The following is a 24265-nucleotide window of genomic DNA, read 5'->3' on the forward strand; positions in this document are numbered from 1 at the left end:
GGGTATTCTTTGCCGCTTTAATCACAACGTATTTGAGGAAGAAGAACTCCCAGCGAAAGCTATAGTGGCTGCATGCTTGTACTGTTTAATTAAGTTAACTTAACTTGTCAAGTTCTTTTTTAAAGTTAGCGCATCTTCAGACCTATATTCTCCTGTAAGGTTAATTAATTAACCACAAAATCTGCATGTAGCCCTTGTAAAATGAATAGTGCATGCATGACACCATATAAGCTAGTCTACAAAATGTTTTAATTGGCCAGTTATATAATTTGTATATTGAAAAGTGACATAACTTTACAAACTTCAATACACTCTTACACATCAAAGCTGTTGTTTCAATAATTTACAAATACAGCTGATCAGCAGAGCTACACGACACTGCATAGTGGGATAATAACATCTATCTTATAAACGTTTTACAGCAACGTGAGAGCTGACATTGTCCCAAGAAAAGGGGAAGTTAGATGCATTATTACATGTCAATCCAACTGTTGCAACTATAATTACACTGTTCTGTCATATGTGTCTATATATATTTAACTCGGTCTTTAATTATTACCTGTATCATACAGATTCTGAGAAGCAAGTGAGCTAGTCTAGCATCTTAGACCCTTTCTTTCTCTAATCGGAGCAACAACTGGAACATTCAGTGGCGCCAAAGATTTCACACTAGCTTGATCTTGATTAGCAACTGGTAAGACTTGATTCTCTGACAATCTGCTGTGTTTAGTAGGTCCAACACAAAAAGTAACTTTTTTCTTGTTTGCTTGATTTGTATCATTTTCTTTCATTTTAGGTATATTGACCTCCTTCAAAACCGTAGGTGATGCCCTTGAATCAGTAGCAGCTTTGACTGACATGCACAAATTCTATTGAAAGCAACTATAGGAAGTGAAAATCCAAGTCAATACCATAGATTTCAAATGCTGGCTTTGGCTTTGCAAGTTCTGCTGGTCGTTGTAGTCTAGAAAACAATTGTTGGTAAAAATTGCTTTATGCATATTAATGATAAACATGATAAACCTCTCTTCTGTCAGTTTCAGCAATTGCTCTCTCTCTACTAATGCAGCTTCCCTGACTAGAAGACACTGCCAGTTACTTCAAAAATGCACACAACAGCTTTACAACTCTAACTAATTATTACTAGAAACACACACACACACACACACACACACACACACACACACACACACACACACACACACACACACACACACACACACACACACACACACACACACACACACACACACACACACACACACACACACACACACACACACACACACACACACACACACACACACACACACACACACACACACACACACACACACACACACACACACACACACACACACACACACACACACACACACACACACACACACACACACACACACACACACACACACACACACACACACACACACACACACACACACACACACACACACACACACACACACACACACACACACACACACACACACACACACACACACACACACACACACACACACACACACACACACACACACACACACACACACACACACACACACACACACACACACACACACACACACACACACACACACACACACACACACACACACACACACACACACACACACACACACACACACACACACACACACACACACACACACACACAACTGTTGTATAAAAGTCAGTGATTTTCTTACAATACATTTGATGCGTCCTGGGACGCATTTGAGGAGGTTGGGACGCAGATTTCAGACAGCTCGACGCATCCTATTAAGTGCATTCTTGTCTACTAAAACCCATTACACCAGCAGGTTTAGACTATTCCCCTTAGGGTTGAACTTTGAAATCTGCAATATTTCTGCTGCCTTTTGGACCTTCCCGATGATCTTGGTATAGCAGAGCCTGGCATTTTCGTTTACTATGCTAACTAAGCCCTTCCTACAAAGGGAACAGAGGATTCAGATACAAGGGGTGGAGCTATGATCATTATCCAATTATCTTGTAAGACGTACAGAAAGCAACTGCAACCATTTAGGTTAAATGATGTAACATGTCCAAGCTCTAATGAGCACACCTGGTGTGACCTCCATCTCATAACTCATGATCACTTCCTTAAGGGGTAGACTGTAGGTTACTAGCAGGCGTGTTCTGTTTAAGTACTGCTAAACTGACTTTGCGTCTAGCGCTTGCCCCAGTAACTGTTGACAGATGTACTTGTCATACCAGGAACAAATGCTGGCTGTGAAAGAGGATTCTCTTGTCAGCAATCCTATTATGACAAAACTATGGAACTGTTTGTCTGAAGAGAAAATTGACTGCTTGATGATGCGCATTTTACTGGAAGGTTACTTGGACAGCAACCTGGGTGCAAAGTGTTATAGGCACTCACTGCCACATAACATGATAAACATAATTACAAACTGTTATTATAGACTATAGTACAAAGTATTTGCCTATATTATAACATGATGAGCATAGTCACAAAGTGTTATATTAGTATAGACCTTTGTTTGAATTTTGGTTTAATAATGAAACCTGTCTACAAGTTTGATTGATATACATACATTACAATTACATTCACCTTAGAAAACGTTACTACTGTACCACATTACCTACTTAGGCCACGCCTCTTTATAGGCGGGATCAAATATGCGCAAGATGAGGACGCATGTTTGAAGGGGGTTAGGAAAATCACTGAAAAGTAGATGGTTACTCTAACGGGGAACTCCAACGGAAATAGAACCTGATCTCAAAATGTAGACTTTCTTCCTGCTGCGCTACTTTCAGGCAAACAGAGCCTTTGGTAGCGAGAAAACGCGGGTTAGATACGGAGCATGCGCCAGGCTCGTACATCATTGACGCTAAGCCTTGCGTACAGCAAATGAATTGCCTGCGTATCTCAGTTATCTTGCCAGTAACTACATGAAAACTAAACGGGAATGGTAATTATGAAATAATCTTGTGTTTTAGGCGTTAGAAAAGCTCTATGTAATGAAAGTAGGATGCTACAGGCGGTTTTCTCCAGGAGACTTAACCCTCTCCGCTCACAGAAGATAAAGCTAGCGCAATAAAACTCAAAGGTAACTATTGCATCAAGTCAATGAAATCATAAAAACAACCTTAGAACGCAATGTACAGAACCCAAAATTAAGTGGACTGCACGCTACTGGCACTCAGTTGGAATGAGGCGAGTAGTCCTGTATATAGTCTCGCAGGTAATTTGGTTTCTTCACCACGCGGCCACTTCTAGTTGCCTCACCTCTGTAGTCTCTCAGAACTGCCCTCTGTTTCTCTGCTAGGTTGAGAACTTGTCTGTTCTGATAGATCCTGCTTCTCCTCTTCTTGTTGGTCGCTAGTTGTATGACTCTTCAAAGTGACCTGAGACTCTGCCTGAAGTTGGCAGTCTTGCGGTGGCAGGTTAACACTGGATTCCGCTGCTACTTGCTCTAAGCCAACGTCGTCATTATTCACTAGCGTTGTCGGGATATTCAGTATTGCCTCATTCGTAATTTTCATTTGTCGTCGATTCCGCTTATATATTCCACCATCCTCTGTTCGAACTATCTACGATCATTCTCTAGTTTGCTCTATTACCACAGCTTTCTTCCAACTATGTTTCTTTCCTTTCAATGGTTCCATGCGAACGACAGTTCCCGGTAGGATAAGAGGGAGGTTTTTAGCACCTTGATTGTAATATTTTGCTTGAGTTTCTTTCTGTTGACTAATTGTTGGGAGATCCCATCGACCACTTGAGGTTTAAGTAGATCGTGCTTCATAAGCAACAGCCCGTTAGTTCTTCTACTAAAAGACGTTGAGCTGGACTTGTTGTTCCTTGCGGTGGTGTATTTCGTTGATCCAACAAAGCCATCCACGGGTCTTCCCGTGCCTCTAGGGCTTTCACCATCAGATGCTGACATATTTCACTGCACTTTCCACTTTTCCGTTGCTTTGGGAATGATACGGACTTGTTGCTATATGATCGAATTCCCACTTTTTAGCGCATTGCTGAAATTCACTAGCGACGAACTGTGGACCGTTATCTGTCACTACCGTCTGGGGAATTCCACGACGGGCAAACTAAGCCTTTAATTTTGATATAACCGTCTTTGACGTTGTGTCAATTAGCGGATCCACTTCTATGAAGCTGCTAAAGTAATCTACCACAATAAGATAGTTTCTCTCATGGAAGCTCATCAGGTCTATGCCTACCTTAGCCCATGGCAGTTTCGGTATCTCATCCCATAAAATGAGTCTCCAATGTTCGAAGAACAAAGTCCATGTCGGCATGAGTTGCTTCAGCATCACCAAATAAGCTATTGAAAATCTCTAGAGCGTCTTCTTCAATGAATGTTGCTAATCTAAGGTTGTGAGGCTGCTCTTTTAATCTCGATATAGTTTCGTATGAATCCCAAATTTGTCGCCATCGCCGCCAGCTTTCCTTCATGTCTCCTTCTTTGCTAACTAAAGGCCGGGGCAAAGGTACGACGTTTCGCATAAAACCGCTTCTCATCGCCGGTTGACTCGCATCTATTGACGGCAGTGTCTGTGGCCTTCACAGACGCCGGCTTACGAATATATTCATCACTAGACATCATTAGTGGGTTTCTAGACTCCTAACGCCATGTATCAAGTCAATGAAATCATAAACACAACCTTAGAACGCAATGTACAGAACACAAGATTAAGTGGGCTACACGCTACCGGCACTCTGTTAGAATGAGCTGAGTAGTTCCGTATATACTACGTCATACTCTTAACAATTATAATTAGCGTTAGCCTTCGCTCTATTGATCTACGAGGAGAAACACGCACAAGGTTCAAGTATGTCAAGGAAGCGCAGTAGACGTTCTCTTCGAGAAAACTGCGTAAGCGGACACGCCCCTGCTTGTTGTTCTCTAGTCCTACGGCCGCGTCAAATTTAGGTAGTTTTCGTGTAGTTGGCAAGATAACTGAGCTACGCAAGCTGGTGTAACGGAGCTTAGCGCATGCTCCGTACATAACCTGCGTTTTCTCTGCTACCGAAGCGACTGTCTGCCTGAAAGTAGCGCCCCACGAAGTTTCACGATAAAGCCTACATTTTGAGATCAGGTTGTATTTCCGTTGGAGTTGCCCTTTAAGGAGCATTCCGGTGATATGCGCTAGCTGCTGGCTTCGCCTTCGCTTCGCTAGTGGAAAATATTTAGATACTAACCCAGTTGCCGCTGTTGGGTATCTGGGCGCTATCTCAGAGCAAACCCGACAGATGTACGTTCAGAACGTTTAAAAACAAAAACTGACGGGGGCCGTTTTAAGAACTTCATCCGCCAAGTGAACGGTTTTCTGCGCGTCATCAGATCACATGAGCCTTGCTGACGTCATCACGTTCCTGAAAATGGTCGCTCTGTTGTTTCCGTCGCTCTAAGAACGGTGGAAACCGTCGTGCTACTTTCAGACTGTTTACAGACTGACCTTCTTTTCGTGCGATTTATTTCTGTCCGGCAACATTCGAGCGTTTGTGAGATTCTTTGGCGTTACAGGCAGTGGACGCTGTGTTCTAACAGTTTACGAAACACTCATCCGTACGCAGGAACACTTTCGCGAACTCCCTCGATCACCGGACCTCGTTATTTCGGCTGCGCATGCTCCTTTATATCTAACTCATAGCTTTTCGTGATGATATGAGTTTGTGCATGTTTGAAAATATATTATTTTGACATGCAGACAAACAGACAGACAGACAGAGAGACAGACAGGCAGAGAGAAAGACAGACAGAGAGAGAGAGAGAGAGAGAGAGAGAGAGAGAGAGAGACAGAGATTGTTCAATTTTCATAAGTTGCTTTGGTACACATGCACAATTTGAGCTTATACTAAAACCAGTCCAACTCTGCAAATATGGGTAGAATGGACTCGCATTTGCATGCATATTATAATCGAACAGCTTGTCAGATAGACAGATATAGACAGACACACACACCAGGGTCTCCCCAGGATTTCAGAATAGTGTGGCAGGATGATATAATTGCATAACATCCCTTTACAGGTACTGTGATGTGCCCTCAAATACCCAGACATTTGCAATAAGATTCTCAACCGTATGTCAAACTGCATATTACACTGTACTGATCAAAAGCCTTCCACCTCAAGACGGAAGAATAAAGTCATTGACGCCTTCTGTTTCATCAGCGTCAGACGTCTTGTGCGTTCAATTACATAAGAGCACACTAACGCCATCTGCTTGCTGTATGCTTGCATGCAAGTACTGTACAGTGTACAGTAGTCTTGCGGCCAGGCGTGTAGTGTACAGTGCCTTGGGTTGCAACAATGCTCACACTTTAGGGAACCCTGCACATACATGTAGTCTCATTTAGCCGAACCCCTCCCTTTTTTGATATCTATCGACAAGAAAAGGGTTTGGTGAAATTGCACACGAGCACTGGTGCCAGGCATACGCCTATGTCTTTCCAACTAGTAATTAGATTAAGGTTAACCTGACAGGTGATAATTACTGGAAACACGTACTCTTCTCTCTGTTGTCGACGAGAAATCACTTGTTGGAAGGCTTACAACAATCAATGAACAGACTTTAGGATAGTGTGGTATTGTTGTTGGTATAGGGCGTTTAATTAGCTACAAATTCACGGAAACTGCGCTTAATGAATTGTTTCGACCGAGGCCCTGCTGTACGATCGCCTCAATCTCTTCCCGCAACCCTTGAATTTGCTGATCTAGCCTATGAAACAAAGCAAGCTTTGTTCTGCAAATGTATCACAAACAGGCTCGACGCAGCCGCTTCTGTCTAATCAGCTGGGCCACAAAAGAATGTTCGGCTACACTTGCCAAGATGTCTACATCGCTTGAGCATTGCGAGAGCCATTTCTTTTCTTTTTTGTGTGTTTTGCTGGAAAGAGACTCCAAGCACAAAGCGCAACAGTCTGGATCCATTGTATAACTAACAACCAACTTGCGTGGGGTTGATTACATGTTTACGTTAATGTAATTATCTGCCACCCGGACGTTGGTGGCGGCTGGCATCACTGCACTGCTTGTGTGCAATTTCACCAAACCCTTCCCCGCCAGTAGTACGTAGATATAAAAAGGGAAGGGGTTTGGCTACGCAAGACTTTACTATACGTACCCTGCACACACCAAGAGAGACAGATAGACAGACAGATAGACAAACAAACAAACAAACAAACAAATATAGAAACAGAAAAAGAAAGGCAAACAGACATGAACATTCAGCAGATCTATAATAATATAGTATGTATTAACTTCATCACATGCACTAACCACTGAATCATGTTTGTGACATGTTGACAATTAAGTAGAAACAGAAAGTAATCCTATAATATAACAACATTACTATTTAGAAGTTCTTCTCTTTGCTTGAGAGCTGTTTCCCATTCTGTCAACTGCTCTTTCTTCCTCTGCAGCAACTCCTGTCTATTAGCAAACGACAACAAATTGAAATGCAATCATAAAGTAAGTCTCTCAGTTGCTTTATACTCTTTGCTGTGTTCCAGACTAAACAGTCTACTTGATAAGCTTGCTGTCTTCAATAAGTCCTCAATACTAGGGCGTTTCTCACGCTACCATCAACAGAAACAAAGTGCAAAAATCAAATCAATGTACCGTACTGCATGTATGTGACTCTGGAATTCAGTTATTTCTACTTAATTAATTAATTAAGGTAATCTATTCACTAGCTGATGTCTGACCTGCACTTGAAGCATGTTAGTAATACAATGACTTAGCTCATTTGAAAAGTGAGATGGCAATCGTCTGAATTGTCCATCACGTATTTTCACAGCAAGAGCCTTCTGGTTGACTGCATTAAATGGTGGTCTAAAACAATAACATACATCAAAATAACAAAATCATTACTTTTGCTTCTTATTAGACCAACATCACGTAACTGTACTGCCTTGCCAAAACCATTTTTAAATCCCAACTTGTACTACCCTGTACATCCACTGCCAATTTATAGTTTATGTAGTTGACTTAAGGGTACAGTTATAATCACAACTGACATGACATCTGTAAGGTCTTGATGAAGTTGATCTAATGCACCTTATAGGTCATGCTATTACGGTCCCAGCAAAAAGTAGTTAAAACTATGCACAAATAATTTTTATAACATATCACGTGACCTTTATCATCGGTCACGGTCCATTGCAGGTGTTGTATATATACATATATATATATATATATATATATATATATATATATATATATATATACTAGTATCCATGGCCCGTCCTTCGTACGGGCAAGATACTGTAGTGTAAAGATAGGTCTGTGGACACGTCACGTGCAATCTTTGTTGCGAGGTCCCGGATATGCTGAATGAATTCAAATCTTGCTCTTCGCGCTTGTTTCGATCGAAATCGACACACTCCCCGTGTAGCGCTTGCTGCAGAAAACGTGTATGTTGGATTCGGTGCAAATGCAATGAGAATTTGGAGAGAAACGCAAGCGATAGAAGAGTAAGTTTCGTCGGCAAGAGATATTCGATTGCTCGAAGCTTTGCAAAGGGCGGCGATGCATAGAGTCTACACGGGACTGGTGCGGGCGTGTGTTCGAATGAACTGCAATGTGTAGCGTTTGCGTCGTCGAGAAATTTTACGCGTGGGTCGATCCCTCGAGAGGGAACCCAGTGCAGTATTTTTTATGTTTTTACGCAAACCTTCCTCTGTGCGTGCCGAGTGTGCGTGCCAATTTCGGTTGCAAACGGACAAAAGACGTGGCCGCCAAACGCGAACATACATACACACACACACAGACAGACAATTTGAGCTTTATATATTATATATATATGTGTATATATATATATATATATATATATATATATATATATATATATATCACCGATATAACACCTAAGGTCAACAATATAACACCACTTCCCAGGATTAATAAACAATAACCATTTATTCAATTAAGGCTGAACTAAATGGTCATGTTGATATGTTATAAATCTATTATAACATGGGTGGTTGGGATGTTGGCATAATAAGACACCTCAGCTGTGAGGGCTTAGCAACTCAATAATTGGACCTCACCTGCGACTCTGTCAATTGTCAAGGCTTCGGGTCTTATAACACGCCAACATCCCTACCACCCATGTTATAACTATTAATTCTAGATCAATTCTAATGAACAGCGCCTTGAATGGCACTGTCCAGCATAAATTGATCCTTTCTCTTCTGTCAGGAGAAGACGTGACAACTTGTGTAAAATGACACTTGCATTAGATTTCTGTAGCAAAACAAAGAATCGCTTCCTCCATGAGTAACAACAAAGCTCAGCTTCCTTGCAGCGACCTTCGATGTCTCTAGATCTCTTTGATAAAGTATTGAGATATTCTACTGCGCTGTCTCCTCAGCTTCAAATGTTCAAAACTAGGAGTAAATACAGGGCTATTAAAATTGCCATGTATCCTTTTGTGTTGGTATTTTGCACGTTTTCAATCCTCTCTTAAAGTTGCTGCATAGTCATCAGTTGTTGCAGATCCTTTCATTGCTTCTTGGCTGTAAGAGTGTGAAAGTGCAACAATGTCTAGGTCAATGCTGGAGTCAGCACCAGAGTTGAATATATACCATATTTGCTCATAATAATGCCCTGGGCGTTATTTTGGTCCCAGGCGTATGCATGGTTGCAAAATGCTGTCGTTTGGCCAGTCATCATCTAACTACTTTAAGACAGAAATACACCAAATGCTTGCAATTATCCATTTGCAAGATCAAAGGTACTGGCATCCGTACAGCATCAGCATACATGCAGAAACTAAACACTATATGTATACACATACAAACCAGAGTGGTCGGTCTGAAGCCCGTCAAAAGCATCAGGGGCGGTAATTGCAACAAAAACATGAGTCTAGCGGTAAGAACGTTCACTCAACACTGACACCAGCTCTTCAAACGCATACAGACAGAGATGAATGTCAATGACTTCCCATTTTGTTTGTCTGCGCATGCGTATACTTGGGCATGGCCGGACTGAATAACAATCCGGGGAATGACGAGGGCGGAGAGAGACTGGGTCGAGTCTACGTAAATGTATAGTTGAGCATGGGAGTTCTTTGGGGTTAAAGTTCTGACCTGTCGCACATGGGCATATATATGGGCATGAGCATTATTTCGGTATGAGCGTTATTACAGGCAAACGGTATTACGACCTCTTTTCGTTGTCTATACATACGGATAACAAACTCTTCTTTGTGTTTGTTAATAAATCACATAACACGCAACTGACATTAGACTTTGCTGTTCCAATGAATAAAAAAATTAAAACAAAATGGATATTTATTTTAATACTTCGAAAGTAGGTTGTATTTGACTTAACTTTCATTTCATTTCCTGCACTATGGAATTCATACAAAACATGTCTGTGCATTTTCATAAGATATTATAAAGCCGCATAATCCAGAAATTTTCATACTCATCAAATTTTCAATGTACCGTTAAGTTATCATTCTGGACTGCCTCTTGTCCCTCTAAAAACAAAAACCTTGAAACAACTAGGACTCCAAATGTCGCAGTGTGCACAATACATGCACTTTATTAATTACAATTAAAATCAATTACTCATTCTTACACAAGAGTGCAGAGTTCATACAACAAACACCCAAGAGACCAAATATCGGATTTTTCATTGTAGGCAAGCTCGCTGATCTGTTCCTAACAATAACAACAAAGATAAACATATAAGAATGTACATCCACCATGGCTAATCATAATAATACTATTAAGATAATTTGTTAATTCAGTAGCACTTTGCACAAAAGAAAATGTGCCAGCAAAAGTTACCATCATATTTGCTAAACAAAACATAAGCCACTCATTCGGTCCCATAAACTTAATTAACTTTGCCCAAGTATGTATAATATAACACTCCTAGAACAGCTAATTGGCATTATTACCCATAACCCTCAACAAAAGGTTTCTAAACTAATTAATCAATGTATGACTTTTTCATTACTTGCTTTGGTTGGTCTCTTGATATACACTAAATGATTGTTCAAATTTATCAACACTTTTCTGAAGTCCCTCCCCTCCCCAATGCATGCCTATGTAATATTGTTGATGCACATAGCTTGACCATGATTCCATCTATTAGAGTGTTGAGACTGTTGACGTGTGATCTTCAACATTTCTGCATTAATAAAGTTCTTCTTCCATTCATGCTGACCTGCTCAAAAGATGTCAGCTCGAGGTATCCAATCATTTAAGTAGACGAAGACAAAAACATTAAAAAATTTGGGGTACATACAGCTGGGCTCTGTATTTCTGGACGGCTGATGTTGTTCTAGCTAGGCTGCCACTGTCATACATGTTTGCCAATCCCATACATACGGGTGCCTAGCACAGGAACAACGTATGATTAATACCGATTATGGAAAACAGAGAATTAGCACAAGCTATTTGCTATCAATCAACATTTCTAAAGCATGTTGAGGTCACAACTTCCTCCCCTTAGTGTGCACTTTCTACACTCATGAAATTGTCGTGAACGACGTCTAAGCCAAAGTAACAAGAGACAATATACATTCACAAAGAAGACATTTAAACGTTTACACAACTGCAAGTCAGAAATGAAGCCTGTGAGCCAAACAAAAACGACAACCAGCTCAGAAATACATTCTATAAACTATTACACAGATAACAATAGAAATACATATATGCTTGCCCCATATTCCCTAATCACTACCTTTGTTCAATAACCAAACAAGTTTGAAAATTATTAACACATGCAAACACTATAGATACTGATGCCAAATAGCACATATTACAATAAAAACAAGCTAGACAACACTCTGTGTGCACTAACTTGAGCAACTAAAGTCCGTTTCAGAATTAAAGTCACCTCTGGCTTTGGGCTTAGGATACCACCCTATAATGTACCGAATGCCATATTGCTGTAGCGGTGTCTCATTACTGCTGTTCCAATAACTTGCCAGTAAACTAAGCAGAACAAAGCCGACTGTGCTGTAGAAAGTGATAGAGAGTCATATTGGCTGCATGTACTAAAGTGCAGATTACATTCTCTAGCTGTTCTAGTTTAGGACAACATGCCAATCTAATTACAGTAGGTATGCAATTAGAACGATACATGATTGACAAGACTCCATGGTCTATCTGGTGAGTGGTAAACACGGATCCACAAATCCATGGAGTCACGTTCAATATATTGGGCATGGGTCAAATAGACTGCAACGACTGGTCTCATTTTCTTTCACAAAAACCATCTACTGAGATGGGAGATCTCTAGCTGATGCGTATATCACTAGGCTACTTGTAATGGCTGGGGTAGAGAGTCAAAGTCAAATGACTGATTCTCGTGTCAGTAACTGTTGATTGAAATTTGTCGTTCGATATTTTCTACAGTGAGTACATGTAGTAACACAGATACAAGTAACAAAATTGTGCATGCGTCTACAAAGCTTCTAAAGACTTTTCTGAATGCAGATCGAGTTTCTCATGTTCTATAGCCATCTAGCGCCTGTACTGCCCCTCACCCTGTCGCAGCGGCAAACAGAGAAAGCTGTGAAAGGGAACGTCGAGTGTAGATAGACTTGCTAGAGCCAACTGCTGTATGGTGTAATAACTCTAGCTAGGCACACGGTAGGGCGTTTCCATGGTTGTAAGACACATAAAAACTTGACAGACGACGCCCATAGCTAAAGTCTAAGGCTCCTCGTCACCCATCACCATGCTGAGGATTATTAAGTATCCAGGAACACTGAAAGCATGGTGAGCTTAGTAAACGTCTAGACCGTACACCTTTCGGAACACCGGTTTGTTGAGTTGGAGTGCTGATAGAAAGACTGAAGCAACTAGTGATACCTATACAACAATAACGTACGGTGCTACTAAGCTCTACTGCTAACTTAGCTTATATCTAGAGGTGCATAATAATAAACGAAAGATAATCACAGCAGAAAGTGAAGACAGTAGCAGGGCAGTCTAAATCCGAGATGCCCAAATTTATATTGGACGTGGAATCGCATGGATCTACGTTTTCCTTATTTTACCAGAAGCATCACATAACTAGACCTATCTCCGGTGTAATGCATCCAACAAATGAGAGGCATGCTACTTGAATAAAGCAAATATAGAGCTTCCCAATGATACCTGTGTGAGGTCAGTCTGTCCTAAGGTTACGCGTCAGCAGCCCACTTTCGGTTGTGACTGCAGAGGTAACGTTAATTCTGAAACGGACTTTAGTTAATTGATCATCTGATCTCAAGCCTATCTTGTAAGCAAAGTCAAACTATGTCGATCACAAACTCAACTACTACAAAATTTTTAAAAAGTAGAAACCTGTAGCAAAGAATATTACAGTGCATGACAAACTTCTAGGAATTGCGGCATCTTACTGGTGACATGTAGTATGGTGTTCCAACAAATGTTCTGGCAAAACTGTTGCTGTGAGCCAAAACCCTGGCTAACCCAAAGTCACCAAGCTTCACATTGTGTTTGTCATCAAGAAACACATTCGCTGGCTTCAGATCTCGATGAAGAATGGAACCGCGTGATCGACGCTTATGACACTCCTTCAGTGCTAATGACAATTGGAAAAACACTCTCCACACAAAATCTTCTTCCAAATATTTCCTAAAATGAGCAAACACAAGAATTTAGCTGATTTCAAGGTGCTTAGACAATATTAACAGAAAATATAACAAAACAATCAATAGCAGTCCACTTTGTCTGATTGACAAGATATTGTATGAACAAATAAGTTTGCCAAATGCATACCTAGCATATTTGTGTTTAATAAAGAAAACCTTGTACTGCTTCGCAAGCCAGTGGTTGCATGCTGGGTGTCTACAGGATCTAATCATCGATGCTATCTTCGACTCTAGGCAAGCCACGAATAACGTTTTATGGCCTTACCATTGAACAGCCATCGCAAGGTGAGTTCTTGTCGCAAAATGTCATCAAAATGGGTGTTCGCACACCCTTTGCAGTCATTGATTTTCACTTTGCGATGCCTGTGCATGTGGCGAGCACGTACGCGTTCGGCTAGTAAGTAGGCTAGTCCAGTGAGAAGCTAGATGCTAGGCTGGCGAGGCGATCATCTCCTATATTCTCAGGAAATTCACCTAGTCAAGAGTTCACCAGAAACACGTCCACCACAACAACTGACTGCGACTGTGCACTGCATGATATCGCCTCGCTGCAAGAAACATGCAGAGCACTAGTACGTCGCCACACAGCCTATACCATCTGTAGCTTCTCACTGGACTAGCCTACTTACAAGCCGAACACGTACATGGCCGTCACCACATGCATGCACTGGCATTGCAAAGTGAAATCAATGACTGCAAAGAGCACACACACACACCATTCCGACGACATTTCGCGACAACAACTCACCTCGCGATGGCTGTTCAACGGTAAGACCATGAAACGTTATTTGTGGCTTGCCTAGAGTCGAAGATAGCATCAATGATTACATCCTGTAGACACCCAGCATGCAACCACTGGCATGAGAAGCAGTACTATTATCTTGCCTCTTTGCAACATTTATAGGGTCTTAGTTCACCGAAATTCAGTGATGCGGCAACATGGCAAGATCAAAGGAACCTCATCAGACCCTTCTCCCCACGAGGCATGAGGGTGGGATAAGGGTCTGGCTATGCAAGACTATTTCATAGGCATCCATTCATCCTGTTTGTGCGTGTGTGTGTGCGTGTGTGTGTGTGTGTGTGTGTGTGTGTGTGTGTGCATGTGTAGCAGTGCCGCCAGCTTTAAGTTAACATGGTTGGGGTACGTGTATGCTGACTGCCAGTTGACATCAAACTCAATCAATGAATTAATCAGTGCTTCCGCTGCATAATCGTGAAATAGCCAAATGCTACAAATAGATGTCACTGGCAATAAAAATGGTAATGTCTCCTCACCAATTTCGCTAGCTGTTAGAGTGTAACATGTACACCCTCCTCTGGATCAGATCTAGCAAGCACCTGTCACTATAGTGTGCTAAAATGGCAATTAGTGCAACGCATTGGAGCTCCAGTGACTAGAACGCCGATCTATCATGCATGCTCTCTTCATGTCCTGGCATAGCAGGCACTCTTTGCACACAGCTTCAATACTTCAGAAGACGAATGCTGCAGTAAACGGAAGCAGACCGATGGTAGAAACCATGAGGAAGATGATGACGGTGATAACTTCAATGATTAGGCTTCGAAAAACCTAAGAAATGTTGGTTGGCAAAGCAATTCTTATTATGCCACGCCCCTCAACAAATGTACGCAGGCCACACCTACTTGTGATGCTCAGAAGTTATTAATCAAACAGTCTTATAGCTACTTACTTTTTGTTACACTCATCCTACTTCAATAGTATGACGCAGCAATGTAACCACATGCAGGCACAGAAGGTGCTTCATTCTCTACATTAATATCTAGGTTCAAAGATTTGGACATCCTAGAGTTTATAAACTGACCAACTGACCAACAGTTTGTTACACTAATGCCACGGTCTCTTTGTGCAGACGTCATGCACACGTGCCATATTTCCGTTATCTCATACTTGAAGTTCTTACCATAAGTAACACTAAACAAATAGATTATGAGGCAGAGAGAAGTGAGACTCAATTAACACCTTGTCGGAGCGTTCCTTGCAGCAACTGATGTAATTGAGCATGAGCTCAAGAACAGTGCGAAGCCGTTTTTCTTGATGGCAATTTTCGTACCCCACAAAATGCAAAGAAATGGCCCAATAGAGACAGTTTCCATTTGCACCCACAGCTACTGGAAGCAGATTTGCAGGAGCATCATCTGGTATCAGATCCCTAGCCAGCAAATCTAGTTGGCACCGAGACAATAAACTAGTAGCTGGCTTCCGGGAATATTGGTATTCGTCGATCTCGGCTAGAATTGCTCTGGCTTTGACTTCTGTTGCACATTTCAAGTTTCATAAGTGCTGAATGCACGCCATTGTACGGGAAGCTAGTCAAAATCGAACCTATTTACCTAAGTGTTTCCCAGGTGCAGGTAAGTGTCATTCCTTGTGCACATGCTTCAGCGCATTAGGATCATGGAACACACGGGTGGACAGTTTACGTTCACGTAGACGGCATAGTTGAGGTTTTTCTGTACCCAGATTACGCCGTACTAGTTTGAAGCTCCTACTAAACTCGGAAATCTGGAAAGTCTATCTTCGTCACGATTTACCATTCCTACGGCATGGCGACTTCCTAGGCTTGACTAGCCGCCATTCCTGCGAAAGAAATCGACAATTTGGCAACTTGGCGGCCGGTTTTTCAAACCCTGAATGATGCTGAACTTTGATAATGCTGAGCATTGAAGGACAGAAAGACTTTAGTTTTTGACAAGTAAAATTTTAAATTTTAGCAAAAAAGTTAGAGGATGGCACTGAAAGCTTGAAACCAAACTGGTATGTTGACTTTGTCTTTCCAACTTCACGTTCCTTTGAGCATGACATGTGTCAGAATGACAGATTATTACTACATTTGTGACAATTAATAAATGCTGCCTGGTTGTCTGATAAGGTTACACTTGAATCAATACCAGTAGTTGTTGTTGTCTTTTAGAGTAATTGTTAAGCTGTTTGACGAGTGGGCAATTTATTCTTGGCTCTGAAAAAGTGATTGGCTACAAACAAACAAACTCATGCATTTAGACAGGTGCCAACTATAATCAAAACTTCCAGCAGAAACTCTGAATTAATCTAGACCAACTATACATAGATCAGCCACATCGAAGACTGATATGGACTATTTGCCCATGGATTGCATGAGTGCCTTTCATATATTCTGCTGTATTCCGACCACCTATAACTGCCGTTGCATTAATTTCAAATTATATGTCAATTTAATTCATGACTGCGTGCACAAATCAGTGGATCACTGGTATTGTAGGTCATGGCTGGTGCCATGGGTGATCGAGCCATATGTAGGCCTCCAAAACTTTGGAGCATGGGGGATTTTTCCAACAGTACAAACACTATTTTGTTGTTAATTTTGAAATTAATACAACGACAGCGATAGATGGCCAGAATACAGCAGAATATATATGAAAGGTGCTCATGCAATCCATGGGCAAATAGTCCATATATGTCTTCAATGTGGCTTTTCTTTTCACATTAAAAATTAATAGAGAAGCACTACAGTGCTAAACCCTCTGCTGGTGTATGTAATCACATAGTCACGTGATAATGTTTTGCATACTGAGGTTTAGCCCAACCCTCTCAGCTACAAGTTTTCCAATGCATTCGTGTAAACAAAGATGCAAAGTGTGTACACGTGCCATACGTGTAACTCGTCTCCAGACTTGCGTACTTACAGGTCAGTCGCTTTGTCCGACAGATGCAGTGTCATAAACAATGCACGTCCCCTTCGCAATATTCCCATAAAGCACCAAATTTCTGTTCAAGATGTCAACGACCCTATTGATTTTTGCAACAACACCGCTCAGCCATGCACGCACACCGAAATTCAAGCTGTCAGACTGCAGTACCACTATGCAAAAACACCGTGGCACAAGCAAAATGTAAGTCAGGTACAGCTACACGTACCGCATGATGCCTGAATCCAGCACCTTCAATCTCTAGATGCCTGGTTGTTGTTAGGAAAACATGCAAGTGCAAATATAGACTAGGTGTTGTTTCTAACCCTTATGTAAAGCCAAGGACTATAAACGTCATGTACAGGATCGATGGATGCCCGATGACCAAATTCTCGTAGCAGCTACCAAACAAAGAGTTGGAGTCTTATGATGACATCATGTTCATTCTTGGTCGGTAATGACACTTCTCGTGTATTGGTCGGAATTGCTTCATCTGCATCTGTGCTAATTGAGTATAAATACGGTCATACCATCGGTCAGACGCCAGAAGACTACTGTACCCTTAGCCCAAATATCCGGGCCTTGGGTAATTATTATCAAATAATTAAATCATTTACTAGGACAACTATACTGTAACAATTAAATTACTGATACTGTACATGTATTCAAATTCAAATAAGCATGACTGCATGATTACCTGTCTCTGCGACACCTAGAAATCAGTGTGGACAAATCGCCTCCTTCACAATATTCCATGACAAGATATAGAATAGTGTTTCTGCGATCGATAATGCGATCATAGTAGCGCACTATGTGTTCATGTTTCAACTCCCTCAACACGTTGACTTCCGACACGAGCATCTGCTTCTCGTCTTCTGTCATATCGCCATAGTTCAATTCTTTCCAAACCAATACCTACAATGTACATACATTGCACACGATGAGATTTCATGCGACTGATGTAGTAGATCAGCATGTAACATTATTGATGTTGAAAGTTCCAACCTTGCCGTCGGATTTACGTCTGATCTTCTTGCAAGTGCCGTACGAACCGCTCCCGATTGTATTAATCACTTCGTAATCCTCGAGTTTCGATGGCATTTTAGAAGCACGACGGGACGTTTGAATCTGACTAAGACGTACGTGATTCGCCGTTGACTCGACACGTGACAACAGACCCGTATGCGATACAATAGTCTTAGTTAGTTTTTACTTAATTAGGGCGGCCTACTATAAAAAACAATAACACTGCAATAGGAATTATTAGTACTGCTACTTATGAAACACATAAATTGAATACCCAAACTAGATAAACTATGATAAATAGTTAGACTCATTTGTTCACTTTTGTCTTGCGACGAATAACCATTTTCTTTCCATTGCCAGTTGATTCCATCTATAGAAGTAACCAATTATAGCGTCACCAGTAGAGATAATACACATAATGGTTTAGTGTACGACTGGAGACCTCTTCTTGTGACACAATGTAAGCAGTTCCAGTACACACCTGAGTTAACCACCTGCTGCTACCCCTCTCACTTTCTACATCTAAATTGCCATGCCTGATTATATAAGGAAAATACAAATAAATCTGTATGACAACCTTCTATCTCATGTTTGTGTTGTCTTGATCTCTTACGAGACGAAAGTCTTGCTCTAGTTTTAGCAATGGCACCCCTTGTTTTGGCAATAGTTAACATCACTTCACAGTCGACTTTGCTCTTGAACAACAAAACTCAAAACAATCACATGCTAATTTAATCAATTTAATTAAAGGACAGTATATACTCAATGGTAGTATAAAATGACATTAATTAATTTAATTAGCCTCATCTATCATACTTGTTGATCAAGGCTTCATTATTTAATAAGAGATTCAGATAAACACTAAATTTGCATTAGAGGAATTCTAAGTATGTAGATGTGGATCTAAGTTAACCTAATTGATAAATTATGAATTTAACCACTGTCATGTGCAAGTGTGCGTGCGCGCGTGCACACACACACACACACACACACACACACACACACACACACACACACACACACACACACATTTGAGTATGTTACTCTCTCAGTCACAAGACTGTTGATGTAATTAAATGCCATTATAGCAGTGGCATTAGATGCACATAATCACTTTGAGATACAGATGTAACTATGCTGCAATAACACACCTACACCAATTACGCTAATTAATGTGCAGCTTGTTACTGCTGGGATTTATTGTGCAGAAAGCTTCATCTTCCTTTTACTCTAAATACAGTTAATTAAACTTGGAGATGTACAAAATATCTACCAAGAAATTAAACTTGGCAGCATAAACTTTCATCTAGTGTACATCAGTCTATCAGATAAGAAGAGTTTCTCAGTATACAGCTAGACGTATGTAAATGTTCCATTGCCACTTTTCGAAGAGATCGATACACAATATACAGCGGCATAATTAATTAAGTACACACACAATGTGGTTTGTCACTACATGAAGCCAATTTTGCATGAGAATTCTACATCCTGATTTAGATGCCTAGCTAGTTAATTAATATAAATAGTTAACCATTCCATTTCAAAGACACAAATACACAAAAAGAAACAGAGAATTATTATTCCCTTAGACCAGCTAGACTAGTTAAATTTCTTAATCCTCAGATTCGCCAGTCCAATCTTGAGTTGACCAAAACAAAAATAAACTTTAATATGAGCATGCGCAATGATATTATGCTTGCTGTAAAATGACTTGGTAGTATATACATCCTACGACTACGTATCAGGGACTCTGCAGTAGTCCAGCAATTGTTACGGCCGTGTTCCACTCGGTGTCAGCATCTTTTGTTTTACTACAAGTAGTGTCCACTTATTTTTCTTTACTTTTCTCCTGATTTTTTATTTTTGTTTTTTCTTAATTTTTTTCTTTTCTTTCTCACATTTGCATGCAGGGCAATGAAAATTGCACATGCTCAAACTGTGACATGATCATTACTTTTTATTTCTATTTTAATCAGTCGGTCTAGATTCCATGTCCAAATATCCAAGCATCAAAATATTTAGTCAGTTTGGCCTTACGTATAGCTTGCAGCCCAAAAAACCTCAATAAATATATATACTAGGCTGTGATGTACACACAACATAATGACAATATATCAATCCACTAAGCAATTAACAGTGTACCTAAATGCTATTCACTCAGCTAAAAATGCAAAGCATCTCTACTGCATAGCTTGACCAACAACATACAACTGGTTTAGCTGTTCTCAGGGATGTCGTCGGCAGTTTAGAAGTGGTCCAGCTGAAAATTAGCAAGCACACACAGACGCGCATGCCCACAGAGACACACTTTTCTCGTGTTAGATAGTAACATAGTGACAGAATGGAACATCTTGAGCGCCATCGATGTCGCAGTAAAAAGTTGGCCAAGTCTAGATCTAAAACCCTGCATGAGTCTAGCTGTGCAGAGTACAATGCAACACACAGCTATTGTTCCTATAGACTCCCAGAAGGGTCTAACTAAGCTCACACAAAACAAAAAGTTCATGCATTGGATCTGTGCAGAGTACAATGCACAGCACACGGTTAATTCTGAAATACCAGAAGGGTCTCGTAGGAAACATAAAGTTCATAGGGTGATGAGGCATCAGAGAGATGTGATCACGACAGAAGCAAATATCTGCTATTCTAAAACCAGAATGAACAGGTCTCCGAGCTGTATGCGTTCTTGCTGGGCTTCAGGCACTTGATATGAGACTGTCTCAGAGTAATTAAATAAAAACTTGTTTAATCAGTTATGCCCTATTCCGGAAGTTGCCGAGAATGAAAGAACAAATATTAAAAGTGGTCCTGTCCAGACCTGCGGCTACGTCCCTGGTTCTCAGTGAGGTTCTCTACTGTATAACTGTATTGCTGTGCTTAGCAAAAGCTCACCTTTGAGACAAATGAACTTTGCAACAATAATTCTGAACAATTCCTTTTCAATGACTTGTTCATCTTACTGGGACTTGTACCACAACAATTTTCCTTTTCCATTTCAACCTAACATCAGTATACAACTATTAGTACAATAACATACAATACAATAAATATAATTGCTGCTTAATTAATTAATTGTTGGTAGAGACCCTCAATGATCTATTTTCTCATGTGGCTGCCTGACTGTCTTCATTGATTGTCACATCCGGTATAGATCCGTCTTTCACGTACTGGCCACTAAACAATTAGTTCACAAAGAACATCCTATTGTCACGTAAATGCATCAGGGTTCCCCCTAAAGCGTGGCAGTGTGGTGCAGCGCCACGCTGAGCAACCCTAGCCACGTAACTAAGCCTTTAACATGTGTTCTACCCAGGGTACAGTACTGTCCACTGTACAGTACTGACACGTATACAGGCACGTATACAGCAAGTAGATGGTGTTTGTGTGCAGATGTGCAATTGAGCACGTTGATGTATGTACAGTTTAGAATCCTATTGTAAAGGTCTAGGGCACGTCAAGATATGGTGTAAGGGGTGTGGTGTGTCTTGCAACTATACCATCCAGGGGCGAATCTAGAATCTGTCTAAAGGGAAAGCGCGACGGTTAGAAACCAATTGTGGGTATGGTCAGAAGTTTAAGAAGGGCAGTCAGGCTGCATCTCATGAAGAAATAAAGAACACACACACATGCATACACACACACACACACACACACACACACACACACACACACACACACACACACACACACACACACACACACACACACACACACACACACACACACACACACACACACACACACACACGTGCACTCATGCACGCAAGCAAATGTCCGTATGTGTGTGTGTACACGTACTGTATGTACGTAAGTATAGACAATCATTGAATGCAAGATAAAACAACAAGATCACACCGCTTCTGACTTTGAACGAGTCTAATGGCATATTAATACGCACAAATCAACGTCGTATGCAGAGATTGTCAGTGTAAAGAATTAAGGAACCGGTACAATACTGAAACTACGTAGTCTTTGGACTTCTTAGTCTATATCTATGTTTCCGAGTCTTAATTAATGACTGCAGATCACAGCAATTGTCCACAGACTCATCTTGCAGAGGACTAACGAGTAGCATGTGCCGAGGATGTGCTGTGGCAAATCAATCCAAAACCCGATCATAAATCAAGAGGCAAAACCTTGTGAACATAGAGAAGAACGGGAGCATCTAAACGAGCTTGGCACATTGTGCTTCGTAATTCTGTCTTTATATATTTGAGTGATGAGTTGGCTCTTTCAACATTAGCGGATGTGACTGGTATTACCGTCAATAGATGAATTAAGAATGCGATGAATGTTTGGATAGCTTCACACGTTCAGATCTTGCATGGTTTGATTGAGAGTCAAGGGATGATTCTCAGCATCTGCTTTGACCAACTTTTTCTGCCACCGTTAAACTCTTGCATCCAGTGTGATAGATTCCGGTAGATCAGGTTCGTAAGCCCTGCGAATGTCACCTATATCTGATGGCAATAGCTTGTGCAAGTTGCATGGAAGAAGCAGCAAAGCTGCACAGTATTCTTTGAGAGAGCTACAAAGTGACATTTCAGTTCTAAGATCAGAGAATCCAGAAACCGAATGAAAACTGATAAGCACCAATATTCTTCAGCAGTAGCGGCAGGTGAATTGTTGCGCTGTGTTTTTGTCTTCCAGCTAGTCTAAGAATGACAGGAGTCTCTCTTCCATGCAATGAGGTCAAACCAAAAGTAGACTGGAAAATTTGGGCAAAGGTCTCATCTGCTTTCAGTGGCCTGTTCTCCAGAGTCTCAATTGTGTTATTGATTTCAGAACATGCCTCAAGTATGTTCAGATGTGATCCTTGCAGAAGTTTACTTAAAGTCTTGAGATAACTGGACACAAAGACGTTACACTGCAGAGCCACAACAAAGCTGTCTAAAGGCCGCACAAAGCAGACCATTGGCTTCAGTCCTCGATTTGCTATCAAAGACTTGAAGATCACGGGGAATCAGCAATATCAGCTTCAATCTGCATGGCTATCAACGGAGCAGGTGATTCCCTGCTAATGACCTGCTGGCAATAGATCACAGATTCATAGGCGACGACAAGTCTGTAATGGCTGTATGTCACTCAACCCATCTAGTTTAGACAGCAGCTTCAGTTTCAGCTTTGAATAGCTGGCTTTCCGTCTTGCTGGCGCCGGTGATTGATCAGAGCTGTGCATGTTTCCAAGCACCTTTGACGTTTTGGAGGATACTTGATGTATATTCCTATAGATTGCAAGTCAGATAGCATGCATTGAAATGATTGGAGAGAACAAGCCTTGGATAGCGCGAGGTTAAGTTGATGTCTGGCGCAGTGATAATACCTTGCAGTGGGCACTTGTTCACTAAATTTCTCTCTGCAAATGTTCAGGTAGCCACGCATAAATCCAGCTCCATCATAGGCCTGTGTGCGACAGTTAATGGGATCTAGACCAATCCACTTCAGCTCAGACACATGATCATATTGCAGACGGCCTCACCAGTAACAGACATGCAATCTACAAAGGAGACATGTTTCACTAGATATGGTGCTTACGTTAGCCATCTTAATTAACGGTCTTGTCGAGGACAAGACCATACCCAGTACCGATAGGGCTCGACTGAAGGGCTGGCTACCTGCCTGGCAAAGTGGCAGCAAGCTAAGATGCTGATAGGTGCAGCATTGTATGTTGATGCCCTAAAACCAGCGTCATTGCTTAGTTTCAACTTGCAGCAAGACAACACTGATGTAGTCACAGGACTGCAAAGCATCCTAGAAGCGAGAAAGTGCCCGAGAAAGGACAGTCAAGAAAATCCCCAGCAATGCATGGCCACGAGTGCGCAGTGCTGCAAAGTTTAGAGGATGACGCGGTATTTATCAAGGACCAATGGTTCTTTGCTACAATGAGGCAGCAATTCAATTTTACACAGACCAGGCATCAGCTG

At 41.2% G+C, this 24265-nt stretch overlaps 2 protein-coding genes across 2 annotated transcripts; both read right to left on the bottom strand.

Annotated features, from left to right (window-relative positions):
* Positions 1–434: 434 nt before the first annotated feature.
* On the bottom strand, positions 435–18457 carry LOC134181022 (serine/threonine-protein kinase Nek2-like). Its single transcript, XM_062648219.1, has 10 exons — positions 18321–18457; positions 18013–18230; positions 13374–13611; positions 10592–10674; positions 7711–7837; positions 7499–7581; positions 7356–7435; positions 1024–1078; positions 912–964; positions 435–853 (listed from the first exon to the last, which is right to left on the bottom strand). The coding sequence occupies exons 1-10, from the start codon at positions 18414–18416 to the stop codon at positions 597–599; spliced, it is 1290 nt and encodes a 429-aa protein (XP_062504203.1). The 5' UTR covers positions 18417–18457; the 3' UTR covers positions 435–596.
* Positions 18458–18648: 191 nt separating this feature from the next.
* LOC134181513 (uncharacterized) lies at positions 18649–22525 on the bottom strand. The gene is made up of 5 exons (XM_062648789.1): positions 22478–22525; positions 21234–21341; positions 18919–19036; positions 18784–18863; positions 18649–18711 (listed from the first exon to the last, which is right to left on the bottom strand). Exons 1-5 carry the CDS (start codon positions 22523–22525, stop codon positions 18649–18651), a joined length of 417 nt encoding a protein of 138 aa, XP_062504773.1.
* Positions 22526–24265: the final 1740 nt, after the last annotated feature.

This window comes from Corticium candelabrum, chromosome 6 (genome assembly GCF_963422355.1).
Source record: "Corticium candelabrum chromosome 6, ooCorCand1.1, whole genome shotgun sequence".
Taxonomy (NCBI): Eukaryota; Metazoa; Porifera; class Homoscleromorpha; order Homosclerophorida; family Plakinidae; genus Corticium; species Corticium candelabrum.

Bases quoted from the DNA above. Each gene is read 5' to 3' on its own strand.
- LOC134181022 (XM_062648219.1), bottom strand. From the start codon at position 18,416: ATGCCATCGAAACTCGAGGATTACGAAGTGATTAATACAATCGGGAGC. The intron at 7,838-10,591 runs GTAAGAATGAGT...TTATTGTTTTAG, and splicing joins TATGAACTCTGCACTCTTGT to ACCACCATTTAATGCAGTCA. The intron at 854-911 runs GTATTGACTTGG...TGTGCATGTCAG, and splicing joins GCCAGCATTTGAAATCTATG to TCAAAGCTGCTACTGATTCA.
- LOC134181513 (XM_062648789.1), bottom strand. From the start codon at position 22,525: ATGTGCCAAGCTCGTTTAGATGCTCCCGTTCTTCTCTATGTTCACAAG. The intron at 19,037-21,233 runs GTGAGCTTTTGC...TTGTTGTTCAAG, and splicing joins AAAGTTCATTTGTCTCAAAG to AGCAAAGTCGACTGTGAAGT. The intron at 18,712-18,783 runs GTCTCCAGTCGT...TTACTTCTATAG, and splicing joins ACATTGTGTCACAAGAAGAG to ATGGAATCAACTGGCAATGG.